The sequence below is a fragment of the Astyanax mexicanus genome, chromosome 3, assembly GCF_023375975.1.
Source record: "Astyanax mexicanus isolate ESR-SI-001 chromosome 3, AstMex3_surface, whole genome shotgun sequence".
NCBI classification, from domain to species: domain Eukaryota; kingdom Metazoa; phylum Chordata; class Actinopteri; order Characiformes; family Acestrorhamphidae; genus Astyanax; species Astyanax mexicanus.
This window is the reverse complement of record NC_064410.1, coordinates 14943647-14961224: the sequence shown is the minus strand read 5'-3', so window position 1 is coordinate 14961224 and position 17578 is coordinate 14943647. Positions and strand designations below refer to the sequence as shown.

The 17578-nt window shown below is 38.5% G+C and overlaps 1 protein-coding gene across 4 annotated transcripts in view; it reads right to left on the bottom strand.

Moving 5' to 3' along the window:
• Positions 1-17578, bottom strand: part of maptb (microtubule-associated protein tau b) — a 68375-nt gene that overhangs the window by 37431 nt on the left and 13366 nt on the right. For 3 of the 4 annotated variants that reach the window (XM_022666738.2, XM_049475890.1, XM_049475888.1), the window contains exons 2-4: positions 10893-11021; positions 10330-10431; positions 648-1808 (exon numbers count right to left, since the gene is read on the bottom strand). In XM_022666738.2, the coding sequence (XP_022522459.1) occupies positions 648-1808; positions 10330-10431; positions 10893-11004 (1375 nt within the window). In that variant the 5' untranslated portion in view covers positions 11005-11021. The remainder of the gene's footprint in view (positions 1-647; positions 1809-10329; positions 10432-10892; positions 11022-17578) is intronic. The other variant, XM_022666739.2, reaches the window with a different exon arrangement.

The following is a 17578-nucleotide window of genomic DNA, read 5'->3' as shown; positions in this document are numbered from 1 at the left end:
AAATGGCCCTATTAGTTTGATATTAACCACAGTGCTTTTATTTAGATTCATTCACCCCTGCAGTCTAACGGGGTCTAGATTAAGATGGTTTTAATATAATACTGATTTGAATTTCTCCCTGAGGGCATGATTTCATGGCAGAGAGTATTTACATGTTTCTGACTCAACACATTAACCCACCTTCTGTCACTGGGTAAAGAGTGTGTGGAAAATCAGACCATCAGAGACAACCACTCACACAATACATCAAAATTTGTGAGCGATGCATTACAATCAACACCCATGCACAGGTAACATGCAAAACGAGAGGTCGGTGAGAACAATGCCAGCAAAACAATTCATGTTCAGAGTTAGTGACAGAAACAGAGGTGGAAACACATTGAACACAAACACAGAAGAGGGAGGGAGGTGAGGGGCGGGTTAGGAAAGACAGGTTACACAGAGTCAGGAAATAGAGACAGAGAGAGATTTGGTGAAAGCAGTCCGTTTCTTCAACCGAACACGTTCTTTTGACCTGCGGTGTACGCTTTTCAGAAAGGGTGCTGCTTAGCTTAGCTGTTTAATAGTAAATAAAAAAGCAGGAGGAGATCTTTGGAAGAAAGAGATAAGGTGGAATACAGGAGTGGGGAAAGGAAAGAAAAACAGACCTTTTGAAGGGGCGCTTGTTTTTCGGACCGGTGCACCGTCTTTTGAGGGGACTTTCTGTGGTTTTACGGTGGACTTGGGGGAAGGGGTTGCTGTGACTGTTGCAACAGGCTTCTTTGCTTTTTTGGCGGGAAGATCTTTCAGAGGTTCTGTTTTGGCTGGTTCTTGGGCAATGGGCTTATTAGCAAAAGGCTGATCTTTCTGTGCTGCTTCCACAGTAGTGATGAGATCTTCATCGGTTGTGTCTAAGTAGGTTTCTGGTCTCCCTTTGGCAATGTTCTTTTGCTCTTTAGTTTCCTCTGCTTTGGGGTAGACCCCCATCTCCTTCTTAGGTGTTTCCACCAGTTGGTGAGTTTCAGGGATGCTGACCATTTCCTCTTCTTTGTCATCCTCCAGTTGGTCCTTGTGGACCTGCTTCTGTTGGTCGGTAAGGGGCAACTCTTGAGCAGCAGTGGTCAGGGAAAAGGGGGAGCCCAAATCAGCCCTGCAGGAGTCAGGACTCCTGCTTCCTGGAGGGGTTTTATCAGAGCCATTTTCCCAGCCCTCAGAAGCTCCTTGTTGACTGGCTTGCTGCGGTTCGGTGTAGTCAAATGATAGGCCTTGCTTCATTGCCTCCTCTGGCATTAGGGGGGGTTGACTAGGAGCTTTGCTGTGCTTGATCTCCATACTTGCATCTTTCTGTGGTGACAAGTGTGAGACGTGGGCACTAATAGCCGGAAGAGCAATTTCTGCTTCTTCCTCCTCTTCTTGTTCATCTTGTTCTTCCTCTGCTTCTTCTTCCTGTTCATCTTTTTCATCTTCCTCCTCATCCTGATCTTTTTTATAACCGCTAGTTGGCGTGCTAGGACCCAAGTCTTCCTTGTAAGCAAATTTAACATTGTTATCCTTTACATCTTGCTTCTCCATTACTTCTTCATCCCTCTCCTCTTCGGATTCACTTTGTTCCTGGACCAGCTTTCCTGAAAGACTCCTCTTCACCTGTCCATCCGTGCTGGGAACCACAGACTCAAACCCACCAACCCTGGCGACTGGTGATGGAGACATGGGTGACTGGTGTGGGCTCCCAGCCCTGCCCCCGTTCACAAGCTCCTCCTTCTCATCTACGGAAGCCACACTGCTTCTGCCACTGTGTGACGGAGAGAGCTCTCCTGGTGTGAACTTGTCTGATGAGCAGGAGGCACAATGATAGGAACAGCCACAGACAATACTGCGGGATTAGCAACATTCAACTGCCCTCTCTTTACAGTCAACATCACAAACCAACAGAAGGAAAAAAGGACCAATTAAAGTACAAAAGAACTGAAATCATACAAACCACATAACGCGCCCAAACACAAAAACATAGGACAAACTGAAAAACTGTATTTTTTGTTCGGGCAAACATAATCAAGTAGAAAAGAACTCAACATTCAGTTGAGACTCATCAAATCACAACACTGAGCTGTGGGCACTTTTATAGTCAGCAATGTTTGCATTATTTAAAGCTCCAGTAAGGAACAACTGAAACAGCACCATGGCCATGAGCTTTTTAATGCTTGACTAAGGTAATCCTCAATAAAAGATAATGCACAAAACCAGGAGGTTTAAATGACATGCTTGCAATTTATTGTGGTTGCTGCAGGTCCAGCACCAGGCAGTTGCAGGTATTCCTGACTGGAACTTAATATGCAATTAGCAATAGCTAGACTTCAACATGGACTACAATGCTTGGCAGAATGAGGGGTAAGCCGGAAAGGCAAAAATGCTTATAAAAGTGCCCCAGAACTTGTTTAAATCACAATATACCACTTTTGGCCCAAAAAACGCAGAACACAAAAAATCTAAAACAAATGAAAGCAACATGAACACAAACAATACATTTATCCAAACACAACCCACAATAACCTAAAGCATTTATGTCACTTGCTTCAATGTGAACAGCATCAATGTGACATGGGATAGTAATGAAGAGCTGCACTGGTTGCTGCACCGTCCATTTACAAACATATATTTAGTGCAGAGGAGGCATGTTTCTAAAGGCTGGTAACTCTTGGCCCAGAGCAGATTGTTGTAGTAATCTACTTCCACTCAACATGTTGGAGTAATCGACTTACTTTATGCTTTTAACAGAAACAATAAAGACATAATTTGATATAACCATTGTATTGATTTCCTTTAAATGATGTTGAATCTCTTTTAATGCACACCTGTTTTTAAAGGCTTTTACAGAATTCCAAAATGTATGCAGCAGCAGCAGCTGAGATGTAACAGATGGAAATGAAGGCTACTGATAGTGCAGAAGACCCTATTATGGGGTGTGTGCTTTATCTAACCTAAGCCAACCACTGGAGGTAAATATAGGGGTTTAAAGCCCACTGTACCTGTACCCGGTCCCACCAGCCATGTTGATGCCAGTTGTCAGGTCAGAGGTCACAGGAAATTTGCATGGGAAAAGATAGAGAAAGGAGAGATCAGCATTATAAGGCATGCTGCTGCCAGTGAGGCCAATTCGACAGCAGGAGGAACCAACTAAACATGAAAAAACAACTTTTCTAAACATCTTCCATTAGATAGAGGAGATCTCAGTTAATGAATGCACTTTTTTAAAATAAGAATGTAAGAAACAGAATTGTTGCTGTCCACAAAGAAGGCCTAGGCTATAAGAAGTTTGCTAACAACCGAAACTGAGATGAGATCATACAACAGTTTTCCAGGATGGTTTGCACTCAGAACAGGCCACAAGGTCGACCAAAGAAGTTGGGTCAACATGTTCAGCATAGTATTCAAAGGCTCGCTTTTGAAAATAAACACACAAGTACTGCTTCATTGCTGTAGAGCTTGGGTGTAAGGTCAGCCTGCAGTGCTTAGGTCATAAGATGCACACTGCATCAACTCTGTCTTAGAAGGTGCACTGAAAAAATAAATCTGAGCATTAGTAAATGTAACATTATTAAATCTGTGATATTAACAACAAAAAAATATGTTTCTGCCTTTACATGAATATATCTAGTTTTTAATTACTCCACATTTGTTCAAAATACAAGACATTGTGTATTTTTTCCTTAATATAATTTATTTATCCCAACAAATCTTTTTAGGTACACCTGCACAACAAACAAAAGTCTTGTTATATTTACTAGGGTTTTAGTCACTACCTGTGTCAATGCTCTTTCTACAGTGTTGGTCCATGCAGCTTTCCTATAGGCTCCTGGTACCATATATTTGCATATTGGGTGTGGCCGCTCCCTTACTTACCATCTTTGTGTTATCTGTTGCCCAAAGCTACCTTATCCTGGGCGTGCAGTAATTATAATGTTGGCAGGTCTCAGTGTTGTAGAGCTGTAAGAGCACATTAACTTTATTCTGTGTTTCTACTGATCACAGTATGCTGGCTTTGAGCTGCAGAGTTACTCTTTACTGAGTTTATTCCTGTATTGCTCCAGTATTATACTGTCAGTATAGGCAGTTAAATAATAATATACTAAATATGGTGAGAATACCCATGGTTAACTTAAAATGGTAAGTTATGTGAATATTACTAAAGTTTTATGAACTTGAAAGTGTGTGTTAAAATAAAGATGAAATGTTAGTTTATTTGACTAAACAGATATTTTTTTTAAAAGGACAAATTAAACACTTAAGTTGAGTTAACTCAGCTTTTTTAAGTCAGTAGTGTACAAGAGAAAATTAAGTTGACAATACTTAAAAGAGTCCATTGACACTACATGAAAAAGTATGTTAGCACCACTGGAGAAAATTAAATAGTAAATACAATGACTACTCTTGCTTGATCTACCTAATTATCTGATGCAAAAAGTTGACATGATTTTTTTAAGTAGATCAAGCACACATTTTTTTCAGTGTAGCCTCTTTTAAAGATGATACACAAGAAAGCCCACAAAGAAAAGTCCAAGGTCATCGGTAACTGGAAACATGTCCTCTGGTCTGATAAGAACATGGTAAACATGTTTGGGTCAGTTTGGGTCAAGAGTGTCTGTCGGCAACCAGATGAGGACTACAAAAAATGTGTGTTTGCCTACATTCAAGCATGCTGGTGTGGGTGCCATGGGGCTGCATAAGTGCTGCCGGCTGTGGGGAGCTACAGTTCCTTAAGTGGACCATGAATGGCAACATGTAATGTGATATACTGAAGCAGAGCATGATCTCCCTCCCTTTGGGAACTGCTGCTGGGCAGTATTCCAACATGATAATGACCCCAAGCACACCTCCAAGACAACCACTGCCTTGTTAAAAAAGGGGAAAGGTGCTGGACTGGCCAAGTAAGTCTGCAAACCTAAACCCAATTGATCATCTGTGGGGCATCCTCAGATCGAAAGTGGAGGAAAACAAGGCCTCCAACATCCACAAGCTCCATGGTGTTGTCATGGAGGTGTAAGAGGAGAATTTTTTATTTAGCAATTTTAGCAATTTTACAAGCTATATTTTATACTATCTGTACACTAACTACTTTACATTGTATACACTGCTCTACATAGTGTCAAAGGGTTTGACACAACAGGACAGCAAAAAGCTGTTTAACACAGTGTTTGACAAAGCTGTTTGATACTGTTTGTGCCATGAAAAGATACAAAATTATTTTAAAAATGTGGGGGATGTACTTACTTTTGTCAGATACTGCATATAAAATGCATTTTAATAAGCAATAATGCAGATTGCTTAATACTGGAGCGTAAGAAGTTCCCACTTCCAGTCATTGGTGGTTGCTATGGAGTTGCATAGTGGCTTTGTTGTCATGGTGGTCACTAAGATGCCCTGTATACTGAACGCCTATTGCAAGAATAGTATTTAGACCGTAGTTTTTTAGTTGTAATGTTCGCCACAAATGTGGGTGAATCCATGTAAAAAAATAAACCTCAGTTCAGTTCAGTAATATACAGTTACTTATGTTTACTTATATACATCAGTATCATCTCATATACATAGGATCATCTCTTTCTGTTCGAAGGGACTTTAAGTTTGGCACCTATGGTTGTCAGCCTAGGGATATCCAGAGTCAATTAAATGATGAAAGAGACATCCGGCACATTCGAAGGAATCCCTTTTAAAGCATAATCAGATATTACAACCATTATCATCCAGAGCTTCTGCAACCATCAGCAGTACGCTCTCTACCATTAAATATTCAAATACTGGCTAACAGCACTCAGCCTTCCTCCGCTGACTGCAAACACCATCAAGCCGGAGGATGTGAGGGGTCTAATGGGTCTGAAGGGTCTTGATTATTTCCTGGTTCTAGCTTTAACCCTTTGAACTCTAGGCTCTTTTGGTGTGTTTTTTCTTCGTTTTTGTCAGTTTCTCTTTCAGGTCTTATAACACAGTAATTATATCAGACAGACACATGCCCCGATCTCTTTTACTCCAGACATCATATGGCTGCTCAAAAATATAATCATTTAAAATGGAAAAGGAAGCAGAATTGTGATATTTTCCTGTTATATTTTCCTAACTGATGGTTAGACTTGAGTGTTTATGAGTTAAAGCATAAGAATATTAATGATAGTTCATTACATGGCTTATTAATTATTACTTTGACAAAATACATGGAGAAACAGCATCAGACGAATTTATTTTTCTTGTTAATCACACCTCTAGGCAGAGGCGGTCTTTGCATAGAGGCATTGCTAGGCAACTGCCTTGGGCCCCTCCCACTGCAGCCCACTGTAGGGGCCCTTGACTAGCTGCAAACTTCCCATAGGCCTACAGCTGGTAATTGGGGCCCTTTGGACAGTAATTCACAGATAGTGCATTCATAAATGGTGATTCTTGTATGTTTAAAATGGAAACAAAGACAACACAATAAATTACAAAGGAATACAGATTCCGTCCATTTTGGTGGAGGAGGGGGACTAGGAGGTGCCGTACTAGGGTTGTGTAGGTAGGGTAAATTCTATTATTTTTAGAAAAATAACAAACGAAAATAAACCCAAAATGTTGACAAAAATATAATCTAACGAATTTCAAAACATAGAAACGAAAAACGTTAAAATGGTATTAATATAATATAATATAACAACTGGATCAAAAAGTTTAGCGTCAGTCACAAGGAAAGCGCGCACGCTCTCTCTCTCTCTCTCTCTGAATTCAGAGTGAGGCTAGAAATAATTTGAAAACTTAATTTAGTTAAATAAATTAAGATGATTGAGGACCTGTAATCAAAGTTAATCAAATATTGTCAAATATAAAGGATAGGTTGAGGTTTTGGTGAGCTGTTTCAGTTATTTGAAACTGAAACTAACTGAAACTGATATTATTCTGCACTATTAGATAGCTTTTGATTGTGTTTTAAATGAGTTTTTATTTTATATTAATTATTTTTTATTCATTTTAAATATTTTTAGTATTTTATTGATCAAACACCTTTACACAAACTCTGCCTCCTCTCATATTTTCACTGTACATTTTGATGTGATTGATAATTATTCTTTATCATTAAGTTCAGTTACAATTCTAGATAAAAGTTACTGATTGACTCACACAAATGCTCTCAGTCACACTGCTTTACTTTTTTTTGGCATTCCAATGTATATTTTATTTAAATATATGTTTATTGATTGCACATATAAAAAGTACAATTAGCATTGAAAGCTTCAATCTTCTTTTTTTTTTAAATAAATATTTTCCATTTTGACATACAATGGTGTTATATCTGAAACTTATTTCTCGCATATTAATGTTGATGGGCCCCCTAGCTAAATTCGCCTTGAGCCCCCAAATTGCTAAGTCCGCCACTGCCTCTAGGATACATGTAGATAGAGCACGGAGAGCAGCTTATGCCTTTCAGTATTTTGATCAGAACACATTGAAAACTATATACAAAAATTTTAACTTTTTATTCTAAATAAATAAAAATGTTTAGTGCAAAACAACCACTTAAAAATACAGTAAAAAGGTGCAAGTAAAATAAAAACTATATAAAGTAGTGTGCAGCATACCTAGCTTTAGTTTGAGTGAAGCACGTAGTTTCACACTTTTTCTGTGGACACTTTTGAATCAATTACTGATATTATTTCGTTTGAAACATCATATAAATATGTTTGAAGCACTAAAGGTAAATAATATTGGTTGTGGAAGAAGATCTCACTTTTTTAGGTGTTTGTTGTAGACGCTTTACCGCACTGGGATGTCATCACCATTTTTAGAAAGAGTGAGTAAAAACTTGATGTACAGGCCTCTCCTAGCCTGCTGCTAACCTATAGTGAATCATGAACACTGTGCTATTGCCACTCAGGTGCAGGGTAGGGCAAAAGGGTAAGTGCATCACTCTGAATCATCAGCCTCATTAAATTAATTTAGCTGGACTGACCATGAGAACACTAATAGGAAGTTCTGGACACTTAAACATGGGGCTGCTTTTCCTAATTGCTTTGTCAAGGATCTGCTATTGGCCTTGAAGAGTAATAAGAGTTAATGTAAAGAGAGCAGCAGATCTTTGTTTTTTAACAGAAGTGAAGGAGAAGATCAGAACTGAACGAAATGTCTTTTTTTATATATATAATTTTATTTCAGATTTTTCCATATTTTCTCCCAATTTGGTTATCCAATTGTCCCACCCCTTTGTGCGTCCCCATCACCGGTGGCACCTGTGACTCTTGAAGGATGCGGACGAGCAAACGCCTCCTCCGACAGGTGTAAAGTCAGTCACCCCTTTTTTCAAGCTGCTGCTGATGAATCATTGCCTGAGCAGCTAGCGCGCTCGGAGGAAAGCACAGCGGCTAGGTTCCGATTCACCCGCTCACAGACGCCTCGTGCCACCCGGCGCCACATTTAAGCATGATGGGGAGAGAGCGCCATCTCCCCACCCCAGAGAGAGAAGGGCCAATTTTGCTCCCTCTGAACACCGGCAGCTAATGGCAAAGCTGCATGAGCGAGGGTTCGAACCTGCGACCTCCCGCTCATAGTGGCAGCGCATTAGACCGCTGGACCACTCGGCGCCAACGAAATGTCTTTTACTACTGATGAGGAAGAGTTTCCAAAAAGCAGCTCAGATGTTAAAAGCATAAATACAGAAAAGTTCTTTTTATCATACAAAGATCCCAACACATTCTCATGTTGGCAGGAGATACAGGGCTTGATTGATTTGATAGGGTTACATTTTATTATGGGTTTCGCTGTTACAAACACACAGCTCTATGATTGGTCAGCTACAGCACTATGTTTGAATCTGATCTTTCTGTTCATATAAATAATAAAGCTACACAGTTTGGATAAGACGAGCGGCTAATTAAGGCTGGTATAAAATCACATTCTTTCATTTTACAGTACAATTTATGTTAATTTGTTGAATTTAACAGACTGAAAACATACCTTCTCTTTTGTTTTACCCAAAGTTCAATTAAGCAAAAATGTGTGTTCTCTGGTTATTGTTAAATTATTTACACAGGCACTACATTAATACATTAATATATTTGTAAATGAATGTCACTATCTTTCAGATAAAATTCCAATATAAATACATACAAAAATAGAGTATTCTGCACTGCTGCCTGGTAAACAGCTCAGTATTTATCTGTGATTCTGTTGCAGAGCATTTGATCTGTGGAAGGTCACATTACAGTCCACCAGCAGGTTTTATTTATAGAGGAAACAGTGAATAGAAGTGTTTTAACATTGTTTGTGACTTTGCTATTTTTGCCTATAATAACACCTCACTGATGAGGTTGCTGTTTTTTACATGTAATGAAAGTAAAATAATAAATAATTATTCTCAACAAGATAACCCATTAATAGAAACAGGATTAACCTCTATTTTATTTTTTCATAATTCAATGGATTAAACCATAGACTGTGTATAGGTGGACAGAGCATCGTCTCTCAAACGTGAAGCCATCACGGTCGGGCGCCCCCTGCTGTTCGGTTGCAGAAAGCTGTGTAACCCCACCCATCCCCATAGGTTTCAATGGCAAAACAGACAACTTTCAATCACATTTTTAGACTGTGTGAGGCAGCCCTCACGGGTGGGTTTATTTAAATGAGTGGGCTGTCTCTCCACAGTCTTTGTCCCTCCTCTGGTCTCGGTTTCAGGATCGTCAACATGGCGGAAGATTTTGGTTTCCTTTTAACTGAATGAATAGGAACAGCGACACAGCGCGATCTTTTTTACAGTCTCTGGATTAAACATATGCCTACATGTGTCTTCATGCCAGTATTCTGCATGCAAAAGTAGTATTATTTTTACAGTTTAAACATGACATTATTTACTATGTTAAGGAAAGTGCATTTAGTGCATTATTGTGAACAACTTAGTTTAGAAAGAACGACAGGAAGACATTAAAGCTGCAGGAGCAAAGGGCATTTAGTAAGAAATCTTCTCATCACACTGATGTTAAAAAAAGTGGTGATGACTAATGAAATCACATGAAATGGACAAAAACCAACTGGTGAGCAATGTAGCAGTGGTCAGAGCAGGGATGTACAAACGACACAAAGAAAAAAATTACACAGGACCAGCCAACACTGGTTTATAAGAAGAAAGATTAAGGATGAAAATGAACCTTAGATTAGACCTTCTGGAAAAGAAGAAGAATTAAATCTTAAACCAAAAGAGAAAACCTAGGTTAAGATGGATATAAACCGTAAATGAAAGTCAAAGCTTAGGATATAAGGGATTGTCAGGGAAAGGAAGCGGAGCAGGTCATCCTTAAAGCTTGCTGAAGCAGCAACGCAATGCGGACTAGAGTGCCGTACCAGATACGACATCCTTCTGAGGTGAGACAGCCTCAGGCTCCGAACAGAGTCCAGTCAGAGGCTGTCCAGGTATCACTTCAGACTTCAACGCTTCTGTCTCCTCTTAGAAAGAAGATCTTTTTTTATTAGCACAAGAACACAAACAGACTGAGCAGATTAAGTAGCTTTATGAATCCTAAATTCTGAATCCTGAAGAGAATGTCTTATTAAGACTGAATAAGAATTCCAGTTTAATGTGGTTTAAAAACAGTTTAAACAACTTCTACATAAAAACTACAAAAAGGACAAGGCAGCATAACAGTCCTTTGTTACGTTATAAAAAGAGTGAGGCTTTGAGCTAAGCACTTTGGACTACGCATATATCAGAGAGCCAAATGCAATGCACATAACAATGAAAGCTCAGTGTAAAATGGTTATAGATAAATAATCTTAAATAAAAATATGTGGTGCTATCCTAACTAGTTTTTTTATTTTTTTATTTCGTTATATTATTTTGTCTAGCTGTCACTGACAAAAACAGTGAGATGAAGAAAATACTGACAGGTTATCAGGTTATTACTGACCTTTGCCCTGGTTGCCACTGGGACCCATATGCACTGCCGTCCCATTATTCATGTTTGCCATGGTGGACGCCACATTCTCCCCAGAGGAGTTCATCAGGTCCTGGTGGTCCATTTCAAGATTTTTTCAGTCTAAGGGAAAACAAACAAACAAACAAAAAAAACACACATTGGCAGTGACAGTGTTATATGGATGTCCCAAGCCCTATTCATGGTGGGTCACAGTTTCGTATCATAACACAGTAAGAACACTGAAAAAAACATCACAGAAAGGCCACAGAGTCAAAATCCAGCTAACTCTATATTACACACAAGGCTCAGTACCAAGAGCTTCACAAGACACTTCACAAGAACACAAACAGATGATTAGGCCTCTTCCGCTTCTCTTTTTGCCCATACAAAGACTAAAATACTTTCATTAGCATGCTAGCCCTGTATGGGGTGATAGTTCCTCATATAGCTAGAGAACACACCATACAAAGAGGTGTAATAGCAAATTACTATTCCCTATGAACTCTGCAAGTCAGAAAATTGCAGATTTAAAACAGTCTGAGATCTAGTACTGTGTAAGCTTTAGTAGTTCATACTATAGGGGCATTGTGATGTCAGTGTTCTCCTGCTACTTCACAGAATTTCTGCAAAAAGAAAAACAAAAAAACAAGTGATCAACTGTAGTGTTTTCCTGTGGATGGAAACCCCCTTATACAGAGTCACAGTTAGTCTAATTAGTTAGCATGAGATCCAGCTATGGCTGCTAAGTGCAATCAGGTGTTGAGAAGAGCCAACAACAAGTACACTATACAAACTTTACAGTTTTCAGACCTCAAACTTCAGAGACAAAAATGAAACCTAAATTAATGTTATTGTGCTTATCACTTAACTAGGTAACTAGCTAAGTAATGGAATAACATTTATTTTTTGTGCCTACTAGCTAGTGCTGCACGATATGGCCAAAATTTATATCACGATATATTCCTTAATTTCGGTCGATACAATATAATTTCGCTATCAATTTAAATACTTTGAAGGCTTTAGAAAAACTGCTAAGAATCCCTGCAATGTAAATCTGTACACTACTGTTTGAAATTTTTATTTAAATCTTTAAAGCCTCCTCTCACAAAAACTGTATAATACTTTAGAAATAAAAAATGATCAGAATAAATAAATGCTCACTTTTATTTGCATTTAGCAAAATAAAAACATGACATCTCTGTCACAAACAAACCTATAACCTATATACATATTACCAATATGAATAACTTTACATTACAACAGAGGCAGAGCTTGAGGTGGAGGAATGGATGTATTACTGTTGCTAGTCGGCTCCACTCTCCAGAACAATTTGAAGCAAGCTGAAGTCTGAAGTTTATCAGACCTTTGAAAGCTGAACCACTGAATTAGACCTGCGTCCCTCAACTATGCGCTCATTCTTCATCTAAAATGTCCTGCGCTGAAACCGAGCGGGTTAGGGTTTTAGGTGCGGAGCGGAGTGAAGCCGAGATCCGCTCGGTTAGGGTTGGTTTCGCTTTATCGCGGGAGATTTTAGATACGGATCAGAGCGGAGCCGACCCAGGTCTAGCCTAGCCTAGCCTAGCCTATCTGGCTATGTGCCTGTATATTTGCGTCATCACAAACTGACGTAGCCCGGCTACGGAGTCTGATTGTGTTCAGCGCTGCAGTGAACTGACGCCGCTAAAAAACGCTAAAAAAATGTATAGCAGAACAACAGAGTTTTATAAAATATTTTCCAATATTGTGCTGCTCTGTGACAATATATGAGGTAAGAGAGGTTTAATAAAGGCTGGTGATGCAATTCTGAAGTGATGCCATACTCTCTTCCTCAAACTAAACTTCCACACAACTTCCTACACAAAACAACCACAGTGGCGGTTTCATCACGTCAGCCTCACCAGAACTGATATGTTTTGTGATTTGCTTTGAGATGGTCAAAACATGAGCACATATCTCAATATTACTCAACACACACTCTGTTATCTACAGTAAGTGATGTTCTCTAGCCCACCATAAAAAAACTGATTACAGGCAGTGCATTTAACATCTGTTATTGATGTGTGTGTGGGTTTCCTCATTGCTGACCAGTACTGAATAATGTTTAGAAGCAATCGGTTTTGGTCAACCTTGATTTTTTTTTTCCAATAAACAAAAAACAATGGGCCATTTTTACTGAACACAACAGCTCTGCTACCCGGAGATGTTTAAATTACAATTGCTCTAAAAAAGTGTCTTGAGTAGAAGTAGAAGCTGTTACACCTCAGCCCATAGTGTTCGTTTCTTGGTTCTTTCTGTTCCTGTCTTGTGTTCTTGTTTGTGTCTCTAGCAATGTGCTCTTTTTGGCCCTGTTTTGTCTTGTCTTTGCGCTACCCTGTCGTTAGTGCTTCAGGCGTTTTTTGTCTTCTTAGTCTGGCTTATTTATTTTGGTCTTGTTAACTTTACTGTTGTCCTTGTAGTTAAGTTTTTTTAATTTTGTTTATTCTGGCTTTATGGTTTCCTACCCTTATTTGTATTCTGTTTTGCTTTGGGTTTATTCTTGTTTGTTTAAATAAATATCGTATTACCTGCATTTATATCCACCCTCTCATCCCTTAACACTTGTGACAGAAGCATTCTTTAAGTACTGAAGTATTCAACATTTTGTACTTAACTATTGCAAGAAGTTTATTGTAATATGTGGTACTGAAGTACTGAAAGTAAAAGTATAGTATTGTGTTATTTAGGGATGCAACGATTAGGTGTAATCGATTGTCTATAAAAAATTGTAAAAGCATAATTTCATTTGGCAAGTATTTAATGAAGTGATAGAGCAAGAGAGAGAGTGCATACGAGAGAAAAAAAAGGCTGAGAGAGGAAGACACACACACACAGTGAGAGAGTGACAGATCCTGAGAATCTTGATTGGCCTCTCCTCATGCTTAGTTGGCCAATGAGGTTTCAGTGTGGGTCTTGCATCATGTGAGAGAGCAGAAGAGAGAGAGTGCGGTAGAGATGCACATACAGTGTAATAGCAGCGTTGTGTCCATTAAACACAAACACACATTTAACTCCACAAAAATACTCTATAGTCTGTCTTTTATACTAGCCGTGGAGTTAAATTCCTTCACTAACATCACTTACATTATTTAAACTAAAGTTAACGGCTAAGTTTTAGGGAGTACTCTGTCCACTCCATTAAAATGAATTCATATTTTAAAAAACTTTATTTTCTTAGACACTTAGACCACTAAAATAGTCTTAGTATAATAGTAACTAATAATAGTATTAGTTGCAGCCTTAGTTAGGATATTTATGACAGAAAGCAGTGGAACGTTCTCAGAGTGAAAGGCAGAACCGGACCAGCAAGGTAAGATCAGTGTGATCGCATGATTCACTCATCAAACCCGATATGCAGAGCATCTACTGGGTTCTTAACATTTTTATAGTTGTAATGAGTAACAGTACAGCACATAAAAATGTGTCAGTTTCATTTCTATTTTGGGAGTGAATTGCATGCTCATTGCACGTACACCCCCACTTGTGCACCCACACACTGCAGTGCACAAACCACAAATCATGTGCCAGAATACAAAATAAAATAACATTCTACATCAACACACAATTAAGTCATTGTCATATAACATTTGTTATTGGTAAAAGTTCAGTTTCCTCTGCTGAGAAGTGTTGGACACATCCAGGTAGCTGCACCATTATAGTAGCAATCCACCAAAGTTAGAGTGCATCTGGTTCTTAAAGGTATTGGCCATGCTGATTGGTTTATTTCATGTTACGCCCAAAACACACCCATGATTAATTAAAAGAATTAGTAAATGCTTTTTGCGTTTCGAGCCGCGCAAGGTGTACTTTTCCCATTGTTACGATAGAACACAGCAAAATTGACAGTGTCAAATGAACTCTTTAAGAGTTTAATTTAACACTGTCCTAGAAAACATATGGTCCCACTTTTACTATAGTGTTTAAATAACTCTACCACAAGAGTCAAAATTTTTGAGTTAATTTAACACCGTATAAAATCATTTATTTCTAGGGTTCTAAAACAGGGTAAAACAACAATTGTTGATTACATTTTTAAGTTTGTTTGAATTTTTTTTTTGTATTTTCTAACTTTCACCCAAGATTAGATACTCAGAGTATCTACGAAACATTATAAAATGTAAACTATACCACCGAATAAATTACCTTTTTATCATATCTAAGCTTTATTTAGAACAAGAGAAACCATCAAAAACTGCCAAAAAAGGAGTGGTTCTCCCATAACTCAATAACTCTTGAATGGAGTCCCTTATCCACCATCCAACCCAACACCAAGAGGGTGAATAACGCTCCTTCAGGGGAACCAACACAACTAAGCTAAACCACACACACACACACACACACACACGCCTGTGGATTGTTTATCACTAAGGGTTGTTAGAAAAACATGTTTACACTGTGATTTTAACACTGTGAATTTTACTGTGTAAAGACACACTGTCCAGCACAATTTTTTAACAAATCTGCAGATTTGTTAAAAAATATATATATTTTGCTTAGACTCAATCTTCACATTGAGTAAAAATAATTAAAGAAATATTGATGAACTGCGAAGGGGCTGCCACTGTCCTCAGATACACAGACTCACATTTGTAACCAGCCCCCCCACCCCCAAAACACACACACACACACACAAATTTTACCCCCATCCCACATGGCTGGCTGGTTATCGATCATAGGCGAAGCCTGTGTCCCTTCTTAGTGTCATTTCATTTCAGCTCTCCATCCAAAAAAGTATTTGTATAATTAACAGGCTTTTTCTAATTTTTAATCATGTAGCATTAGGCATTAGAAACACTGTGGTGGCTTTTTTTTCAGTAAATGTTGGAAAAGTAAATGGGCATAGCTTAGTACAGATGTAACTGTTGCTATAAACTTTTCTTTTATTTCTGGCTACACTAGTGTGGAATCATTTTTAGTGTTTTCCTGACACTTGCATTACTGATCCTGTCCTCAGATTCAGTCTCATCTCTGGTGGATCTGTTTCAGGGGGAAAACATGGCACACGTGTATTCCCCATCTGCATTTAGCTCAGTGGTTTAGAGAGGACAGAATTTCTGTTTGAAGTGCCTCAGCTGTGTCTGCCCCCCCCCCCCCCATGCTCTTTCAGCTGAATATTTAGTAAATAAATCTGTCCCTGCTGGGCTGAGTTGGGGCTGTGGCTGGTCTAGCACAGATCTGTGTGTGCAGATGGCTGACTGAATGGTGTTTTCTGATAATCACAGCTCTATTTGAATAATGAATGCAGTGAGGGGACTACTCTGGGCTTTATGCCACTCCTGTCCCTGATACCCTCCTCAGTCAACTTCAAGGTAAAGCATGATTATAAGCTGGTGGTCAGGAAACTTAGCTGTGTGTCAAAAAAGGCCATGGGTTTTTCCTTCCAGAAAAATCCTTCCACTGCGTCCCCTGTGTGCCCATCATGTTTACCCATATTTCATTTCTGCATTTCTTTTGTTATCTATACATAAAGCACAATTTTTCTTGCAAACTATGCTATCACATAAATCCTTCTATATAGATATGAGTGTTTTCAGACATTTAGCATCACTTATCACAGTTGTTATTAGATTACTCAAGCTGTACGCAAGCTGTACAGGGCTAGGATAGCAACACTGGGCTGAGGTAACTTAGCCTTAGAATTTGTTTGTTTACCAAAAGACTAAATGCATTTCTCTGTAAAATTAATATTGGCTTGCCATAAATATTTAATTTAACATAGCACCTTTGAAGTGCTGCACTACATGTTGTGGCCCAACTAATGAAGTACTGGTGTGGGTACCTCTTTATTTTTATTTGTCATGTGTAAAGAGTTTTGTCTCCACCTCCTGTATCTGATGATTCAAATTAATTATATATTGTATATAACCTTTATACTGAATGTTAAATTAAATGTCCTGAGGTTAATTAGTGTCATCTGACATAATACAGTTTTTTTATTGCAGTTAGAACATTTTATTAAATGAAATTAACTTTCCATTAAAACTATATTATTTGGGTTGTCAGCCCATATAATTTTCAGCTAAAATGGAGGCACTACATGTTGTTTATGTTTATCCTCTTTAGTTTTTTACGGATTAAGATCTACACAATCTACAGTTTTATTGACTTTGCACCAGTGTTTTTATTCTAAAGTAAGATGCACAACATAACATGTACTTTTCATCACATGTGCTGAACACTGTGATGAAAAATGAGGCCTTTCAAAGTGATATGCATTTATAGGATATTCACATAACCTGTACAACCATACCTTAAAAGCAGGCTGTGAGTTCTATTTCTGTCATGATTATCACCAATACCCACTATCCGCTATAAACCTCAAACACTAGTATCTGTAGGATAACCAGAGGCAGAAGGAGGACAGGTCAAACAGGGTCATAATAAAGGCATTGATCTTTAAAACTGTTCTGCTAATGCCGATAGTTTAAAACCTGACAGTATCGAAAACATTTTTTACATCAATTCATGTTAGTTTTAATCTATCAGTAGTTTGCTGTCTGTTGTGCTGTGTGGTCCAGTTTGGACTGTGTATGAGAGAACAATAGAGTGAGACACACAGACACACACACACACATCAGTGACACTGAGGACAGTGAGGAAAGTGTGACATTATACACACTGACAGAGAGACACAATACACA